General features: G+C 27.3%; 2 protein-coding genes across 3 annotated transcripts; one reads left to right on the top strand and one right to left on the bottom strand.

Annotated features, from left to right (window-relative positions):
• Positions 1 to 146: 146 nt before the first annotated feature.
• LOC114130593 (myotubularin-related protein 13) lies at positions 147 to 14,240 on the bottom strand. Of its 2 annotated transcripts, none has more exons than XM_027995594.2 (33): positions 13,898 to 14,240; positions 13,574 to 13,659; positions 13,309 to 13,464; positions 12,737 to 12,871; positions 12,450 to 12,669; positions 12,114 to 12,355; positions 11,727 to 12,038; positions 11,459 to 11,662; positions 10,981 to 11,162; positions 10,816 to 10,924; positions 10,540 to 10,746; positions 10,099 to 10,212; positions 9,868 to 10,017; positions 9,703 to 9,805; positions 9,435 to 9,624; positions 9,126 to 9,378; positions 8,714 to 9,043; positions 8,472 to 8,647; positions 8,205 to 8,392; positions 7,724 to 7,946; positions 7,418 to 7,614; positions 7,140 to 7,329; positions 6,734 to 6,959; positions 6,517 to 6,662; positions 4,292 to 4,830; positions 4,080 to 4,219; positions 3,813 to 3,994; positions 3,554 to 3,704; positions 3,273 to 3,494; positions 2,010 to 2,166; positions 1,733 to 1,930; positions 979 to 1,061; positions 147 to 909 (listed from the first exon to the last, which is right to left on the bottom strand). In XM_027995594.2, the coding sequence occupies exons 1-33, from the start codon at positions 13,950 to 13,952 to the stop codon at positions 817 to 819; spliced, it is 6,159 nt and encodes a 2,052-aa protein (XP_027851395.2). In that variant the 5' UTR covers positions 13,953 to 14,240; the 3' UTR covers positions 147 to 816. The 2 variants fall into 2 exon arrangements, with proteins under 2 accessions (XP_027851395.2, XP_027851396.2); XM_027995595.2 differs by having other exon boundaries at positions 9,126 to 9,366.
• A 1,423-nt stretch (positions 14,241 to 15,663) lies between these two features.
• LOC114130632 (protein ILRUN) lies at positions 15,664 to 18,333 on the top strand. Its single transcript, XM_027995646.2, has 6 exons — positions 15,664 to 15,679; positions 15,789 to 16,095; positions 16,760 to 16,879; positions 16,987 to 17,216; positions 17,568 to 17,728; positions 17,880 to 18,333. Exons 2-6 carry the CDS (start codon positions 15,938 to 15,940, stop codon positions 17,919 to 17,921), a joined length of 711 nt encoding a protein of 236 aa, XP_027851447.1. The 5' UTR covers positions 15,664 to 15,679; positions 15,789 to 15,937; the 3' UTR covers positions 17,922 to 18,333.
• Positions 18,334 to 18,336: the final 3 nt, after the last annotated feature.

Raw genomic sequence — 18,336 nt, 5'->3', positions numbered from 1 at the left:
TTTTGACTAAGATAATATATTTAAAAAAAAAATTCATACACGTCAAATGTTGGTAACTTTCGAGTAATAATTAAAATGTAATAAGTTTGTATTCCCTCAAGAGCTTTCCAAAAAAATGTCATAACAAACATATAAAAAAGTAAAAATTGTTCACGACAAATATTTTAATTAATAATATACTTTGTGTAACATTAAATACAAAATTAAAAAAAAAAAATGTCAACTGATAACTAATGAACAAAAATATTCATAACAACTTATATCTACGAAGCCCTGACATATTATAGTCATGATATATATATAATAACAAATATAAAATTATTTTTCTAGATTTACTTTGTATCTTAAACATATATTTTAAACTTTTTCAGTTATAAATCAGAGTTCAATAATCATGAAAAAATTATTATTTTATTTTTTATAAGTTAAATTATCGCCCATTTTGGAAAGACCCTCGAGTCTATTATTTAGTAAATAAATATAATAATAAATCATAATATTACAACACATAGGCGTATGGTAGTATTGATAATAATAATAATAATAATAATAATAGTAATAAAAACAATAAAAAGTTGTGAAAAATAAATAGTTACAACATACAAAACTATCACATTTCGTTTCAATTCAACGATAAAACCACAAATACATATTATTTTCACATTAGTGATTTGGGACACTTAAAGAAATTTCATTATAATATAAATATATATATAAAAAAAGGAAAATATTAACTACTATAATGAAAAAATAATAAATTAACTTTAACAATGGATAAGAAATGTTTGTATTTTAAAACTTTTTTAAGACTGTTGATTATTGTAAACAAGCTTGGACTTTTTCTATCCATTCTTGGGCTGTTGTCATATCACTAGCAGAGAAGTTGTAAGTTCTTCTGTTTGTACGCAACTAAAGGTGTTTTAAAAAAAAAAAAAAACATTGTATATCCATACACATTTGAAAAAAAAAATTACTTACATCAAAGAAGGATTTATCGTCAGTTTTTTTAGGTGCTCCTGGTGTTGGGTTGGCTTGAGACACAGACATTACTTCAGCAAGATCTAAATTTGACAAATTAAAAATATTTTAGTTTTCTCCTACCAAAATTCGAATAAAATAAAACCAAACATAAAATAATTGACAATCAACTTTATCATTATCACATATCAAAATTTTATTTATAAGTTGATTTTGAGAACAATATTTTAATATAATATATTATTTTGTTTTAAGCCGAAATATATTTTTATTCTATATTATTGATAATTTTTGTTCACTTATATTTTGTTTTATCTTCTCAATTCAAAATTGATATCAGAGATAAATTATTAACTATTTTAAATTTTGTTTAAACAGTTTACCATGCAGAGTTATGGCTAACCAAAGGTAATAATTACAAGTAAAGAAGCATGTATATTTTCATTAAGTAAAAAAGTTTTTCTCTTTAATATAAAACATTTTTTTTTTTTTTGTAATAATTTAGTTAAATTGAAGCATGTTTAAGAATTGTAGGTAAATTGATACATATTTTTAGGTTTTTTAGTTGAAGCATATAAATCCACTCTCTAATTATTAAAATGAATACTTATTTTTTATAGTAAAATATAACATATTTGGATGATAAAATTTTAGTGATCTTTGACTGACAATAATAACCACACTATGTACATTATTATTTAATATATTGTTAAAAACACAATGTCCACAATACAAACTTCAATAATACATTTACCTATATATCCTTTGCAATGAGAATCATCCATAGAGTCATAGTACCTCAGTTGATGTTTTATTGAGTCCAAAACAAACCAACGTTGTTTCCACGCTTTTAAGAGAGCCCCGCGTTTGTATAAATAACCTTCGTGAGTCCTGTTCTCAGCAACATTTGATGAGAACTGCTCATAGTATTGTTGGTGGATTCCATTCATATCTATAACATTTCATGGGTTAAATAATTTTATAAAAATTCATATGATAAAAATATAAGATTATAACTAATTATAACTCACTTGAATTTACTGAAGTCGTTTCACCACATGTTCTATTGGCATTTTGATTAGTTAGTGTTCTATCTGCAACGGCCTTATATTTAGTACAGCTTTTGGGTACATTTTCTGAACATTTTTCATGACAGCTATAACCACAATCACAACATCTCATACCAGTCTGAAAATATTTTGAATGCAAATAGATATAATGATGTTATTTGGACATATTAATTATTTTAACTTAATTTTAATTAAATTAAATTAAATTAAAGTATAATAAATATTATAAAATTATAAACTTAAAAAAATAATTGAAAATAAAATATCATATTTTATGCAGTTAATAATAAATAAAATTACAGTAACTTGACTTATTTAGGCAAGTTCTTACAAAATTGTAAAAAAATGTTATTTGATTGAAATTTTTAAAAATAGTAACAAATTGGAGTAATGAAAAAATAAAACAAAAATACACAATGGGGATAAAAATCCAAAGGTTTCATGTCAAATGTTATATGTTTATATATAATATAATTTGCTTCTTAAGGTAATATTAGTAGAATGATTTTTACAGGGATGGTTACATTAGGAGTAAATAAAGTGAAAATAGCAGGAATAATGAAAGATAATATAATGAAAAAAAGTCTGACATCCAAAATAGAATTTTACAAACGTCTACAAACAATAAATATTATTGAATTCATAACAAACAATAAAATACATATTGTACTACAGATAAAATACTGAAAAACGAATAAAAAATAATTTTTGAAAATATAACTTGTAATAGCTATTGCCTGTTAATAATAATTTTAATTTTAATCTCATTAAATATTTAAATAGCAAAATAATCTAAAAATGTTTACAGACTTTGTGTAATTTTGAATAAAAATAACATAACACTAAAAATTTAGTATAACTAGTTAACAAAAAATGTTAAATTGAAGATTTCTCATGGTACATTTTTTTATGTAACATTACAAATTAAGGTGAAATTGATAAAGAAATACTAATTATTATTGATACTTTAGTTTTGATATAGAATCAAAATCTATTAATAAGGTAGGGAAAGAAAACAACATTATTAGATTTTCATGGACCACATATCTAATATTCTAACGAACTTACAAATATTGAATTTACTTTGTTATGCGCATACCAAAAGTAAAAATAAAGATCAACATATCACGATCTTAGAACATAATAAAAAATATAATTCTTTTATGATGAATCATACATTAACTTACACAAAATTATAATATAATGAATAATGATTTTATTTACCTTTACGGGTCCCCAAAGAAGGCTAGAACAAAAATCACAATAGGTAGGAGTAGTAAAGTTATATTTTTCAAAGCGATGTGGATGTGAATGAGGTGGATTCGTATCCGTGTTTGAAGATGTTGTGTTACTTGCTTTGCCACGCATAAGAATTTCAATTGTGGATCGTTTGTGCAACAACCGCCCGTGATATCTGACCAGTTGTGTACTAAACGAAGCGTGTCTCTAAAGAGAAAATAATAGTTTTGAATTGAATAAAAAGCTTTTCTAATGATTATTTTTACCTTTAATGATTCTGCAGTAACAGGAATTTCTAACTTGTCCCAAAGTACCTTCCATTTTTGCGGCAAAAGTCCCAGTTCAGTTTCCAATTTATGAATGTCATCCAATAGATTTTTAAATGCGTCTGGTATATATCGCTCTACTATATTATATCTGAGGAATAACAGAAAAAGATAGGTAACAAAAAAACAATATTAAATAAATTAAATATATTTAAATAATACTAATCAATTAAGAGAAAAAAAAAGTGAAAACTAATACCCAGTAGTAATGACTTTTCGTTGGTTCTTATTAGAAATACCGTCTGCTGCTTCAGCTTCTTCTTCTTGTTGCATATCCATTTGAATAATCTCCAAATCGTAACTTGGTCCATGTGCTAATTCTTCGTTCAAATAATATTGCCAAACATTCAAATTGGGCAATGACGACTGTGGTCTGAGCACCTAAACAAAAAAATCATAAACTTAAACAGTTGGATTATAAATTTAATTAAATAGGTTAATAAATATGTCATGGCCAATCATATACCGGTTGTTCAACATTTGGCATGTACATGAAGTTGTAAAATATTGATGTTCGTGCATTATGTTTTTCAATGTAATCAAACACAGATTGTCCCAAATTTGGTACATAGTGAGATGAAATATTATTACCAGCCAAACGACCTCCTACAATTTATTATGTACATTAAAATTAAAATATTTACTATAATATGAATTTAAAAGAAATAATAATAATACCTGGATAAACAATATCATCATCTGAACCTGTGTCAACACTCTTGTGATGTGATGTAAGTGATCCTCGTTTATCTTCAACAGCAGCCACTCCACATTCTACTCTTTCCAGTTCGCAGTCTAACAAAAATGTTCGAAATCGACAAGACACTGAATGATATGCCAAAAATCTCAAATAGTAATCATTGAATTCAAACGACAATGGAAACTGGCCATGAATTTGATGGACAATATCAAGAAATTGTAAGAAGGTTGGTGCAAACCCAGAGGCTTGAGACGCAGTGGCCAGATTACTACGATGACTAAATCGATGACCAAATGCTAGCCATTCTTTTTCAACTAATACCCGGAAACCTTCAATTGTGCGATAATATGGGTCCATGCATAATTGTGCAATTGATGACAGTTGACATGTTATGTCCCATCCTTCTTCCAAGCACAACATGACTGAAGAACCTTGCACATCTATCAAATCTACTATAGCCCCAGATAATTGCATAATGTTGCGTAACTGTTGTAACCAGTCTGAATTTTCAATCATTCTAAATCAATGAAAAATTTACAATATGGTAACAATTAAATCATAAGAGAAAAATATTTAAAAATATTAATTATTCCAAGTCAATTCTTCTTTTGATCTAAGTTTTTATTAATAATATAGATACAGGATAGTAAATTCAGATTCAATTTAAAGATAATATATACAGAAAAAGTTTTTTATGCGAATTTGATATAATGAATCCCATCAGTGACTTACATTTTTTAATTTAAATGAACAAAAAATACTTGTAAAGTAAAAACCAAGGTATAAAATAATTCTTTAAGAAACATAGAAATAGAGGTATTTAGGATCACAGAAAAAGTATGATTAAATTAATTTTTAAGTTTTTATAAAATAAAATTTAATTTTTATATGTTTATTTCTAAAATATTATATAAATATTAATACAGGGTTTCTCCTTTGGTTATATTTTTATAATGATTATTTAGATAAAATTTTATTTGAATAATGCTGTATTCTTTGTTCTTATATTTTATTGAACTTATGTAATGGAATGTTATTATATTAAATGTAATACTCAGAAACTTAATCCTAAAAATACCAAGATATTTAAAACAACAATATGCAGTATTTATCTATATCTAATATCTACACCACTATTGATTGAATAATTATCTGGTATTAAACATTAAGTCAATGTCTATACTAATATATAATGAGACAATGCTTATTTTATATATTATTGATAAACTCAAAAACTATTAAACCTATTTTTATGTAGTTTTCAACATTATTAAATAAATCTCAAGAAGATTATAAATTAAATACCATCGATCTAATTCTTACCCACAGTAAACTGATGATAATAACCATAAAATAGAAATATATCCGTAAAGCTAATTGTTTAATTTTAATTGCAACATTAAATATGTAATTTTGTTATAAGAACCAATTCACAACTAGAACAGAAACATAAACATGCCTAATAGTAAATAAATAAAAATGTCTAGTGCTCAAAGTTAACACATTTTTACTGGACATGACAATTTCTATAATGTAGTGCAGAGGTCGCCAAACTTTTAAAAGAAATGAGCTATATTTGAAATTTAAGTCCCTGGTGATCGATATCTAGGTTGATGAACAAAAAAAGTCTACAAAGAATAATTATTTATTGTTTTCATAATAATAAATAATAATATAATATAATAATAATAACAACAGAATAAGTGAAAAAAATTTTAATTATCCGATTATTTATTATGCGATCAACCAATAATGGTAAAATTAATTTTTTTAGCGATCAACCTATATTCCTAGAAAGATCAACCTCTGATATAGTGTATCAGTACATACAACAGTAGAAGGAAATAAAGTCACAATATTTTAATGTATAAAAACTAAGTTGTTTAATAAAATAAAATAATACCTGGAGAAATATATTTAATTAAAAATTTTTTGTCAACTGAAAAACAAATGATGTTTAAGTGTGGTTATTTAATATTTATAAAAGACCGTATATATTTGTGTATACAATGCTAAACAATCCACAGAAGATTTTAAATATAGATAGACAAAAAGGAATCTGAATATATGGTAATGAATTATTCATTTTTTATAACACTGGGAGGAAATCAGATCATTACCACTTACTGAAACTCACCTACTGTGTAAATCATAGCATCTCTACATAGAATTTAGAAATATAAATAAATTATGTTTAACTCACTTGTAAAAGGAATGTTCTGGTTCATTACTGGTAGAACTTGGAACGCATGCTCTCATAAGTTTTTTAAACGATGTCTTACTATGACGAATGTCAGCATACTCAATAGGGATGAAATCAATTTTCATGATAGAATCACCTTTCATACCCTTTAGAAATAATTATTTATACAAAACTGTCAGTAAATAATATAAATACATTTCAATTTTCCTACTGTTACCTTCATTTGGGTTTTATCACCAAGTATGTACAAAGCAGCTCTATGAAATTCATGAGGACTCTCTGAATTTGAATCTGGATCAGCCATTGACATACGTCCATATGGTTGATTTTGAAACATTGGTGAGGAATAACTGTTATTTGATGAAGTACTAATATTGCGACGTTCTTTTAATGATCCCCAGCGTCCAAATTGTTTATTACCGCCACTAGACCTCATTGGACCCCTAAATGTTATAAAAGGTATTAAATTTCATGCTTCGCTTATAAGTAAAAATGCATTTTCTTGGTTAATTTTCATTTTATATAATAAAATTCAACTGTGGAATAATAATACTAATTCATTTTTGGCAGAATATATAAAAAAAAAATGTTTGTAAATTTGAATATTTATAAATTTATAATACCTGCGTGAAATATCTGGTGGAAGAATATCTTCATCTGCAGCCAACAAAAGTGAATTTATACTAAGGCTGCTATCAGATAATCCCCATGCAGCACCACTATGGCGTAGAGTTGATAAAGGAGTAGAAGCAACAATAGCTGATAAGTATCTTTCTTGTTCTACAGAAGAATTACTCTCTGAATTCAATGTACCTAGAAATTAAGGACACAATTAAAATATTGAAATAAAATATTATTTTTAAGTAAATAATTATATTAAAAATATATGAAAAATAAATACCTGTCGATGATGGATGTGTTGATTTCAACATCCCAATAAGATTTTTTCCATGATATCCCGAACCTCTTAATAATAATGCTGATGTTTGCTGGTGGCGCCATGTGATTATCGGAACTCTACTATGACGATAATTTCGATAAAACCTTCGTATACTATCATCTGAAATAATTGATGGAACTATCCAGAGTGCAGGGTAACTACAAATAAAACAAAAAAGTTTTTAATTGATGTATAATTACTGGTAATCTATTGTTCAACATAAATCAAATATTTATAAGAATATAAACAAACAAAATATTTATTTACCTACGACACATTAAATATGCTGAATTTAGTGTAGTGATTTTAAATGGCTCTTTATTATTATTTTTCTGACCAATATTATTCGAACTAGTATTTTTAGGTGCGAGGCCAAGCCTAATCCAGTCCCGTACATAACTCCTTTCTGTTACTCGTTCCAATGTTTTTGGATCAGAAACATTAGAAACAATGTTAGAAGTGTTCAACGCATTGATATCTAAATCGTTTACTAAATAAAAATAAAAAGTAATACAAATTAAAATTGTAAATATTGGACTGATATTTAAGGCATTGTGTATCGTAGTTTTTAAAAACAAAATGATTTTTTTTTTAAATCTATAATCAATAACTTATACTAAATTATGATAAAAATGTATAATATATTTATAATTTATTTTGAGAAATATATTATGACAACAGAAAATCTGATTAATTTTAAAAAAAAGTAATATTTTAAAAGAATAAAATAATTTAAAAACTAACATACCAGATAAGTCATCAAGATTGTTAAAAGGAGGAAGGGTCATCCGACCAGGAGTGGTCATATATTTATTAGTTTTATTTATTGAACTATTTGATATGTTAGGCAAAACATATTTATGACGTTTAGATGAACTTTTTTGCTTGAAACCTGCTTTACGAGCAGTCTTCATTAAAGTTTTTTTCGCAAACCCCCTAATAAAATTAAAAAACAAAAACATTAAACACTCTTCAAAAATTATATTGTGAAAGACTTAAATAAATCAAATCTTACTTCAGAGTAGCATTTTTTTCTTTATCACTTGTCATGGGCATTTCATAAATTGGAATTTGGCCTGTAAATGCAAAGTGATTAAATACATTTGGAGGATGTCGTACTTTGTGAATAAATTTTCGGAAACATTCAATATCTTCGGCATTTACTTCTTCATCAAATGCCACTTTGATTAACTAAAATGTATAAAAGTTATCAACTTTATGTGATAAGAGTACAATATTTTAAAAACTATTTCTTACCTGGAATGTGCAGGACCTAAACTGATGACCTTCTTGCAACCATTGGTCTAAGTGTGCTAAATATTGAACTGTAATACGTTTTTCTTTGGTTAATGATGTAACAGGAAATGACCTTACTACAATTTGTTCACAGGCAAAAGGATCTAAAGGAGTTCCTTTAAATACAATACGATAATTTGTAATAAAAATAGCTCCTTCTGCCGGTAACAGAGGTGGTCCACCAACTAATCCTCCTAGACCTTCTTCTCTTCCATCTGGTAGTAAATAAACTCTTAAACCATCCATCAGTGGTTCTTCTCCGGGCAGCATATTCGGTGTTAATATTTTAGGCTAAATAATTAAAACAATTCATTAATATCGATATACTATTTAATTAACATTTATACTGTTTATTTCATTTATTTATTAGTACTTTTTGTATAGGTGGTAATCGTTTGGACTCCCTATTGACACCATCTAATGTTTCAATATGTATATGCACCACACCTGGTATCATTTGATGTAAAGCACGAATGTGTTCTTCGCTAACTTCTCCTTCAGTACATACTTTGTCGACAAAACGGCTAACCATTTTAATAACTTTGTTACCAATTTCATTAGGTTCTGGTTCAGCAAAACCACTTTCAACATCAGATTCGCACACACTACCTGATCTATCAACAGCACTACAAAAAATATTAAATGTCTGACATCCATAAAAATACAATTTTATAATAAATACCTATTTGTTATACTGTTAGACGTTCTTTCATCATCAATATTTTTATTAGATGATTGATGATTTGATGAACTCTTAACATTATTTCCTCCAACATCTAATGGAACAAGTAAATACACCATACGATTAGCATAATGAATAGCTTGACTGTATAGTGTTGACTCTTCACTTGATATGTATTCCTTAAGTTTATCTAAATAAAAATGTAAACCAATCAAATAATTAACATTCATTATAACTTATAATATGTAATATTTATATTTATCATTACCAGAATTGTTTGATGGACGTAATCTCATTTGTTCAGCTGCTATTTCTAAAGCAGATAGTTCTTGTGAACGACTAAATCTGTCGTTTAAAATATTATCTTTATTCTAAAATAAATAATAAGTAATCAATTTTAGAAAAATAATATACAAAGCATTTATTAAATTACATGATTTTCACGTGGACTAGATAAATTCATTGATGAAGATCTTTTATGACTTGAGAGATTATTGTCAGAATAAAGAGATTTTATATCCCTCTGCACATCTAAGTAATACGCAGATTCCCAAAATAGTTGATTTTTCCAAACTGGGTGATCCTAAATTATACAATCAATATTTGAAAATTAAAACACAGCCAATAGCATAAATATATATACATTATTAAATACTAAAATTACTTGAATACATGTGTATGCAAATTGTATCACTCCAGTGCACAGTTTACGACAAAATGCAGTTGCTAAAGGCAAGAGAGCTGCTGCTATACCGAATTCGTCCATAGCTGAGCCATCCTAATATTAAATTATAAATTATTAATATTAAGTACCAGATAACGTTTTATATAATAAGTTTAATTCATTCATCATTATTACCATTTATCAGGAATTCCTTTTTTTTAAATTGATTATTTGTAATTCATTAAAAAAAATTGAATAGGTACAATTAATATATATATTTATTTATTATTAATTTTAACTTATAGAGAAAGTACTTTTACACAAAACTTTAACTTTTACAGCTGACAAAAATAATATTATAGCAAAGTGATGAATTTTTATTTAATATTTCTTATTTACACTATATGATATACACAAAGTTTTTAATTTTTAGTAGCATACCTGTAAAGCACAATTCATTAATCGTACAACTAGATCAAATTGTTGATGTTCTAGCATAGCTTTATTTCCTTGAACATGTTGTGCAAGTTCTGTGCATAAAGCTAATCTAGCAGCTCTACATTTCAATGCTCTTAGCACAGCTGGAAATGTTTTACGCGCATCCGAAATCTTATTTTCAAATATACAATTTACACAGTTGCGTAATACCTAAAATTGAAAATTAAAAAGTAAACATTAATTTTGTACATTAATATTTTTATTAATTATAAAACATACTTCTAATCGCCTAGCAGAATTACTGACAGTTGTTCTCAGATCATTAGAATTTGTTATTGGGGGTCCCATAGGTACTATACGAGGTGGTGTTGGTTTTATTGATGAAAGTCTGTAATAATATTGGTTGGTAATAAAAATAAAAATTTTAATTTGCTTAATACTAACTTTGAGTTTAAGTTATGTTTAATTAAACCATCATCAATAATTGTCTGAACACAATTGGCATCAAGTTTTGGAAATGGAGGTTGATGGATTCTAGTAAATGCACCTTCAGGAGGTTTCAAGATTTTTTGAACATATGGTTGTGGATTTGGATTTTCATTTAAATATAGTGCTTGAGCTAACTCCTGAAAATTTTTTAAATAATAATCAAGTCAAATGAATAATATAATATACAACATATCTTGCTAAAATTCTATTTTTAAATATACAAATATATATATATTATTATCAACTTGTATCAAAAACAATTGATAAATTTAGAAGCCTTAAAAATAAAACATCAAATATTGACTTAATACTTGAAAATTTAATATTATTTATAAATCTAAAAATTATGTATACTTTCTTACCAATTATTTATAAATATTTAATATTTTGATTGTTATGAACTTACGATAAAATATTAAAATATAAAATATACCTGAATATGAGTAAGAACTAAACGACCATCATCTAATGCTTCAGTTCTAAGTAATTCGTTCATATTGCAATATAACTCATCCCATTGATCACAAGAACGCCAAGCTGGACCTCTTTCCGTCACAAAACCATTAAAAAACATACAGTCTAACACTCTAGTAGTGAATTCATCATCTATTAGACATCTTTCGCCTAAAAATGCAGCCTAGAAATATATTAATTTTTTATTTAATACTTACTCATAAATATAACTTATTTTAAAACCTTACTTTATGAAATGTGATGACTGGTTTTGGGTGTATCCTTATTATAGTCAAACAACAACGATATCCTTGAAGTAACTGAGCAAATGTTCTCATAAAAACTGCTCTAACTTCTTTGTCAATTAATGTAGGGGGTGGAGGTTGAACAGTATTAGAAGTTGGAGGGAACGCATGATCTGCACAACACAATTCTGGTTGTAAGACAAGACTTAGACAGTCTTGAGTTTGAGTTAATAGTGGTTCGGGCAATAAAGGTAAACTTATACCGTCAGGTACCAGTATACTACCACCATCCAAATCAGCTACTATTACATCCATCTATATATATTAACATCATTCAAATTCATAATTAACAAATTTAAAATTAAATTATAATTAATTTAGTATGTGTACTTGTTCAGAAACATCAGTTTTAAGAGAAGCGTGTACGCCCATCAAAAATGGTGTTGGTGTGGATAATACTTCAACTAAACCCGCTGGTAACAATGGTATATAAACGTGGCTGTATTTGAATGGATACATAAGAGATATTAGAGCAGAACAACCTTCAGTGAGTCTACTGTAACTTCTAGAAGTCATCAAAACTTTTTGTTCAGTCATAATAGCACAGAATAATACAACAACATTGTGAATTCCTAAATAGAAACATATTTAATATGTGGTAAAAAGATTAATTTTACTATAAAATTATGTAGTTTGAAAGTAGTTTAAAATAAAATATTAAATTACCAAGTTCTTGAAATAATAAATATACTGCATTCTTTGTTACAGGTAATGTCTGAGATAAAGGAGGTTGTAACGCTTGTCTATCTCCAGCACCTATGCTAAAACGCACTTGAGGCCCACCTGGTTGAGGAACTTGAACACAACCCAACATATTTCCTACTAATGTTTCTATAGGGGTTTCTACATTTTCTACATACACAGTATAAATAATACCTAAACAATTCTGAAAGTATTTCATACATTTATTATATTAATAAAACAAATTAAATAGGTATTTAAAATTGTATTACTCGGAATGTTTCGATATAATCTAATCTTGAAACCAAAACTAGACATTTTGGTGCATACATAATGCTGTGATGTTGTCTTTGATTTGTGTGATTGTTTCTTGAAAGTGCTATGTTTTCTACAACACCATCTTCTTCCTAAATACACAAACAATTAAAATAGTTTAAATTATTATTCTCTCAAATAATTGTTAAGTTATTGTTAATTGTTTTACATATTAATTAAATTAATTTGATTTTCATAATAACATTAAATTTAATCACATTTCTTACATTGTAAATACAATGTGAAAAACATATTATATGAACTAATAACTATGTAATCAATTAAAACCAAAATATAATTTGTTTAGCTTTTATTTACTTAATAATTATCTATTTTTTTTTTTTTTTTTTTTAGATAACTTAACTAATTTATTATAATACTCCTTTATAATAATCTCATAAATAATTTATAATATTTAACAAATAATTTAAATTAGTTAAAAATAAAATCATTTTTAAAAAATACAATTAATAAGATTAATTAAATAACAAAACTGTAGTATTTAAAAATATAATCAATTTTAACTTACCTCATCAACAGGTTTACTAGGTGTAATTGATACTGTTTCATTAAAACACAAACAAGCACAATAATGTCTTTCAGCCTCTACATCAGTAAGAACAAACACAAAAAATCTAGGCTCTTGTCTCTCTGACGACAGGGACCATCCTTGTGGTTGACAAAACTATAAAAATAATAGCATTAAAATTAATATATTTTTAAATACCAAGCATTAAATTAAATAAATACTTTCATTAATCAATAGTATTATAATAAATCTGAATTATAAATACCCATTCAATTCCGTCAATGAAAGGAGTGTCTTTCCAGTCTTTTTCTGGAAACCGCTGGATAATCATACCTTTACTGGTCCCACTACCTATTAAAAAAAATAAATCATGATAAGAAATTAAAATCTACTTGAATAATGGATGGTAGTAAACTATACAATGCATAGGCTTGTACAAAATACATCATTTTCTCTGAAAGATATTTACTCCTAATTGTGTTACAACGATATACCTTAACTATGTAAAATCAACAATCAAAGATCATAAAACGAAGAGAATATAATACCGTATTAGATTATTAAATGAATTTCACAAAGGATTTCTTACGTTCTTTTTCGTGGTCATAGCCTACGACCACGAAATAATCCGCTAGCCGAGACATGACTAGTTAGTAATCCGTTGTCGCGTCGAGTCTTGATCACAGATATTTACACAGCAAAAAGGAACCACAACAATAATATTATAACATCGATCAATACAAGGCGAAATCATCGGTCACATAGTAATAAAATAAAGTAATGTACAAAATATGCAGTTGTTGCCTATTGGTCGGAGTAGATAAAAGAAAAAAATTAATATTAACAATAAATAATTATTGTTTTTTTTATTATGAACATAATTTCGTTTAATTTTTTTTTTTTTGCTTTTTCGGATTCTGTCGGAATGATACGCATAGTGGGAACTCCCAGATAAGATAAAAATGGCGACTTGACGTCAACCGTGGCGATCGGCGGGGAAGTAGTCGTGGACAGAACTACTGCGCCTATGGCTTATTGCCGGCCGTTCATCGTTATCATTCAGCATCATCACGTCTTGACAATTATTGTCTATTGACTCTATGATTTGACATAAGGTCCGTTGTGGCGTTGTCCCTTAATCAATTAAATTTTGAAAAATTTTAGAAATTTGTAATTATACTACACGTCAACGGTCCACATACTTGCACTCAACCCCTATAATAGGCCTATAGGCTTACAAGAAGTCAAGAAATACTTGAATACATTGATATACCTAACCTATTACGAGTAGTTGTCACTGAACTACATACTGTATTTAGTTCAGTGGCAGTTGTACTCCAAAAACATCTGTATTATTCTGATTATAATTATTGATCATAATTATCTATTAATGTAATCTTTTGATATTAAATAAAAAAAAAAATTGTGAAATGTATGTGAATAAAATTCATTAAATACAATAATATAGTTAATAAGTCGAGATGGACGATGGTGTTAAAAATTATTCTTTAGTAAATGCGTAGATATAAATTATACAAAGCACAGAATAAATTTAACTATATAGTTGTATATTACTCATAAATCATAATATTTATTATTTATTAAATTATTGGTCGTTGGTACATCGTACATATAATATAGTTATTGAACATAATATTAAATTTACCCACTTTTTATAATATCTAAAAAATATTGAAACAGGCTTGTCCTGTTTTTTAGTTAAATACCCCCTTTTCTTCTGTTTGAACAAACGATACCGCGGGAACTGTTTTCAGTGTTTTCACAATACTTCCGCGGCGCTATGTAGTTAAATACCCCTATATCTAATGACCAGTCTTAATAATAATTAAGAAATTACAATTATTATAGGTAGGTAGGTACTAGGTAGGTAAAGGTTGGCTAGGTAAGGATTTAAAAATCATGCCTGTAAATTATTATAATTATCTGTGGATATACGGAATTCAAAAATGCAAAAAGCTAGAGAATTTATATAATATATATATTATATAGGCTCTCTACAAAAAGCTATTGTTGACGACTTAAGACATTAAACCGCGATTGGGACTTATAAAAATTATACAATACATAAACAATGACTAAACTTTAATAATAATATTGCACGATCTAGGTCCAAGTTGGTATATGACGTGGTATTAATATGAAAATAAGACATGTCATGTTACTAATAATTATTGCAATCTAATCTATAATATTCTATTCTATGGTCAACATATTATATCTCAGGTGGTCAGGTATAGGCTATAATTGGCAATAAAGAAAATTTATTATAGTTTATTACGATTTACGGAAGACGCGAGCGAATCAAGCGATGTCTACCGGACAATTCTATACGAAATAACGCGAACAAATTGTAAGTATACCTAAAAGTTATATCGTTTGTATCATCACTGCGCACAATCACTTTATCAATCAACTCTGCGATTTATAATAATAATAATAATAACAAAATAATATATCAGATATATATCAGTGGACAGACGTCGCGGGCACAGATACACGGTGTAATCTCAAAAAAATTATCTCTACGTTTTCGTATGACCTAAATATAATTTTCCGAACGCTTCCCGTGAATTTTCGTTTCTACCGGCCGAGTATAAATCTTCAAAAAATGGACGTGGACAACGACCCGCTGGACCAAAACCTCTTGCGCCAATTCAACTGTCTGTGCACGACGGACAAGGAAAATCTTGTTAAGGGTTTGCGAGAGCTGATTGGTGACCAGCTAACGGAGTCCGCGGCAGTATTCTTCCTTGAGATGAACGACTGGTAAGTGGAAATATGGACGAACGACGGACAACGTCTATACCAGAGATGGCGCGTATCAATGACGTGCGTGCCCCTTTGTGACGCGCGCACGCATTTTCAATGACTAGTTACTATCCAAAAAATATCATCAAAAGTCCAATGATCAACATATAGCCTGATCAATGCACAATACTATTGTATGGTTTAAACTTTTAGTGCTTAATGAATACATCGTAAATTGTTTGTAGAAATAGAAAAAAAAGATTTTGGCACAAATAAAATCCAATTAAATACCTAGTTAACACTTCGATAAAAAAAAAGGTTTGCTATCCCTGGTCTATAGTGTCAACGTATAGACACCCGTGAACATACAGGTGTCTATACAAATTTTGAGAACAATTTTGTGTGTGAATGAAATTTTTAAAACTGACAATGTTTAACAAAAACAACATTATTATTAAGGATACTTTATTTACTTGACTGTTTTTAGTCTTAGAATTATTATTTTAACAAATATTAGTTTACCCGAGGGACATACCATCTACTCAGTAAGTAAGCCCAATGACTTTGATATTCTTGAAAGGCTTGACTGACATGATGAGATCATTCTCTAAGTTTGCACGAAGAACCTTGCAGACAATATTATTATAATATTAATATATTAAAATGTGTGTTTGTGTGTTAGGAACATGCATAGGGCTGTCGGCACGTATTTTGACGTTAACAATGAAGGTGCAATACCGTCCATGTCTTTGGTTAGGGATGAAAACAGTGAAAATGTCCTGCAGTTGCCACCAAACCTACGGTAATGTGTGCTAACCAATAGTTTATACACAAAACAATTATCGCCATAAATATTATACTCATAAGTCATAACTTGCGTCCTAATTTTCACTGTTGTGTTCACTATAGGTTTACAAAATCCTGGGAAGTCAAGAACAATGGTCGCATCAAGTGGCCTCCCGGTTGTACTCTTCAGTTCAATGGAGGAGACTCTATTTCTGTTTACACTTCGTTGCCAACAACAACACTTGAACCTGGGTGTACCATGACACTGAGCACTGATTTTATAACACCTTCTAAACCTGGATCATACCAATCTAAATGGCGTATGATGCTGCCAACAGGAACATATTTTGGAGGTAAATATACTTATTATAAATATATAATTATTTTTGCTTATCAAATCATTTAATCTATTAAATAATTTGATCAAAATAATTATTTATGACAAATTTAAATCATATTATAAACATAAAATACAGTGTCCTGAATTTGAAATTTCCTAATTGAAATATCTTTAAGACATTTTGTAAATACATTCCCTCATACTTAATTATTTGATAAACTAAAATTAATATATTTAAAAAGTTAAACCCAGAATGTTGGTTTTCAAAATTATATTATTCATTTACAAATTGATTTACCTAATAGATTTTTGTTAAATAATACTTAGATTTTCAATATTAATGAAGCCTATTAATTTAATATAGATACCATTTGGACTTTAGTCCAGGTAGAAGACAATGATTCATTTCAAAATGAATTATCGAGACAATTGGTCGAAAGCATTAATTTGGGTTCTCCAATGCAAGATCAACCAAACGCTTTAAATCCCTTTTCTACATCACAACAAAACCAACCGACAAATCAAGTAAGTACAAAATTTTAAATATTAGCAAACAATACAGTTTAAATAAAAATGTATTATTTTAATGCTTTAAACTTTAAAGTGACCACATTAATATTTGTTTATAATTTTTATTGTGTATTTACTGGTGTTGTTTTTTTTTTTTTTTTTTAAGGACACTGATACTCAATCCAATATGGAAAGTGATATATTGTGATTATAAATTTGGTTATTTGAGACTCAACTTGTTACATTATTGAACATTGAATATGATAATTTTAAATTTTGTTATAAACATTATTTTAATAATACATAGTTTTAATTAAACCTTAAAATTACACAGTAGTAATTTAAAGGTTGAAATAAAATTACGATTTCAATATAAAATTAGTAAGTAAGAAATCTATTTGATATATATTTTTTTTTGTCATAAATGAAATTATTTTGCAAAATCCAAGTTGCATTATGTCATGATCAGGTGTCTGTTATATAAATTGTACAGTTTATATTTTATTGTTTTATCATGACAATATATATTTTTTGTTACATAACTAACTAGTTCTGTAAGTAAAACTAGTTTTATTAAATATAATAAGACATTTTTCAAAAAAATTGAAATGTTTCACATATTT

The sequence above is a fragment of the Aphis gossypii genome, chromosome 2 (genome assembly GCF_020184175.1).
Source record: "Aphis gossypii isolate Hap1 chromosome 2, ASM2018417v2, whole genome shotgun sequence".
NCBI lineage: Eukaryota > Metazoa > Arthropoda > Insecta > Hemiptera > Aphididae > Aphis > Aphis gossypii.
Note: the sequence above shows the minus strand (reverse complement) of the source record. Positions and strands in the feature narration are given on the sequence as shown.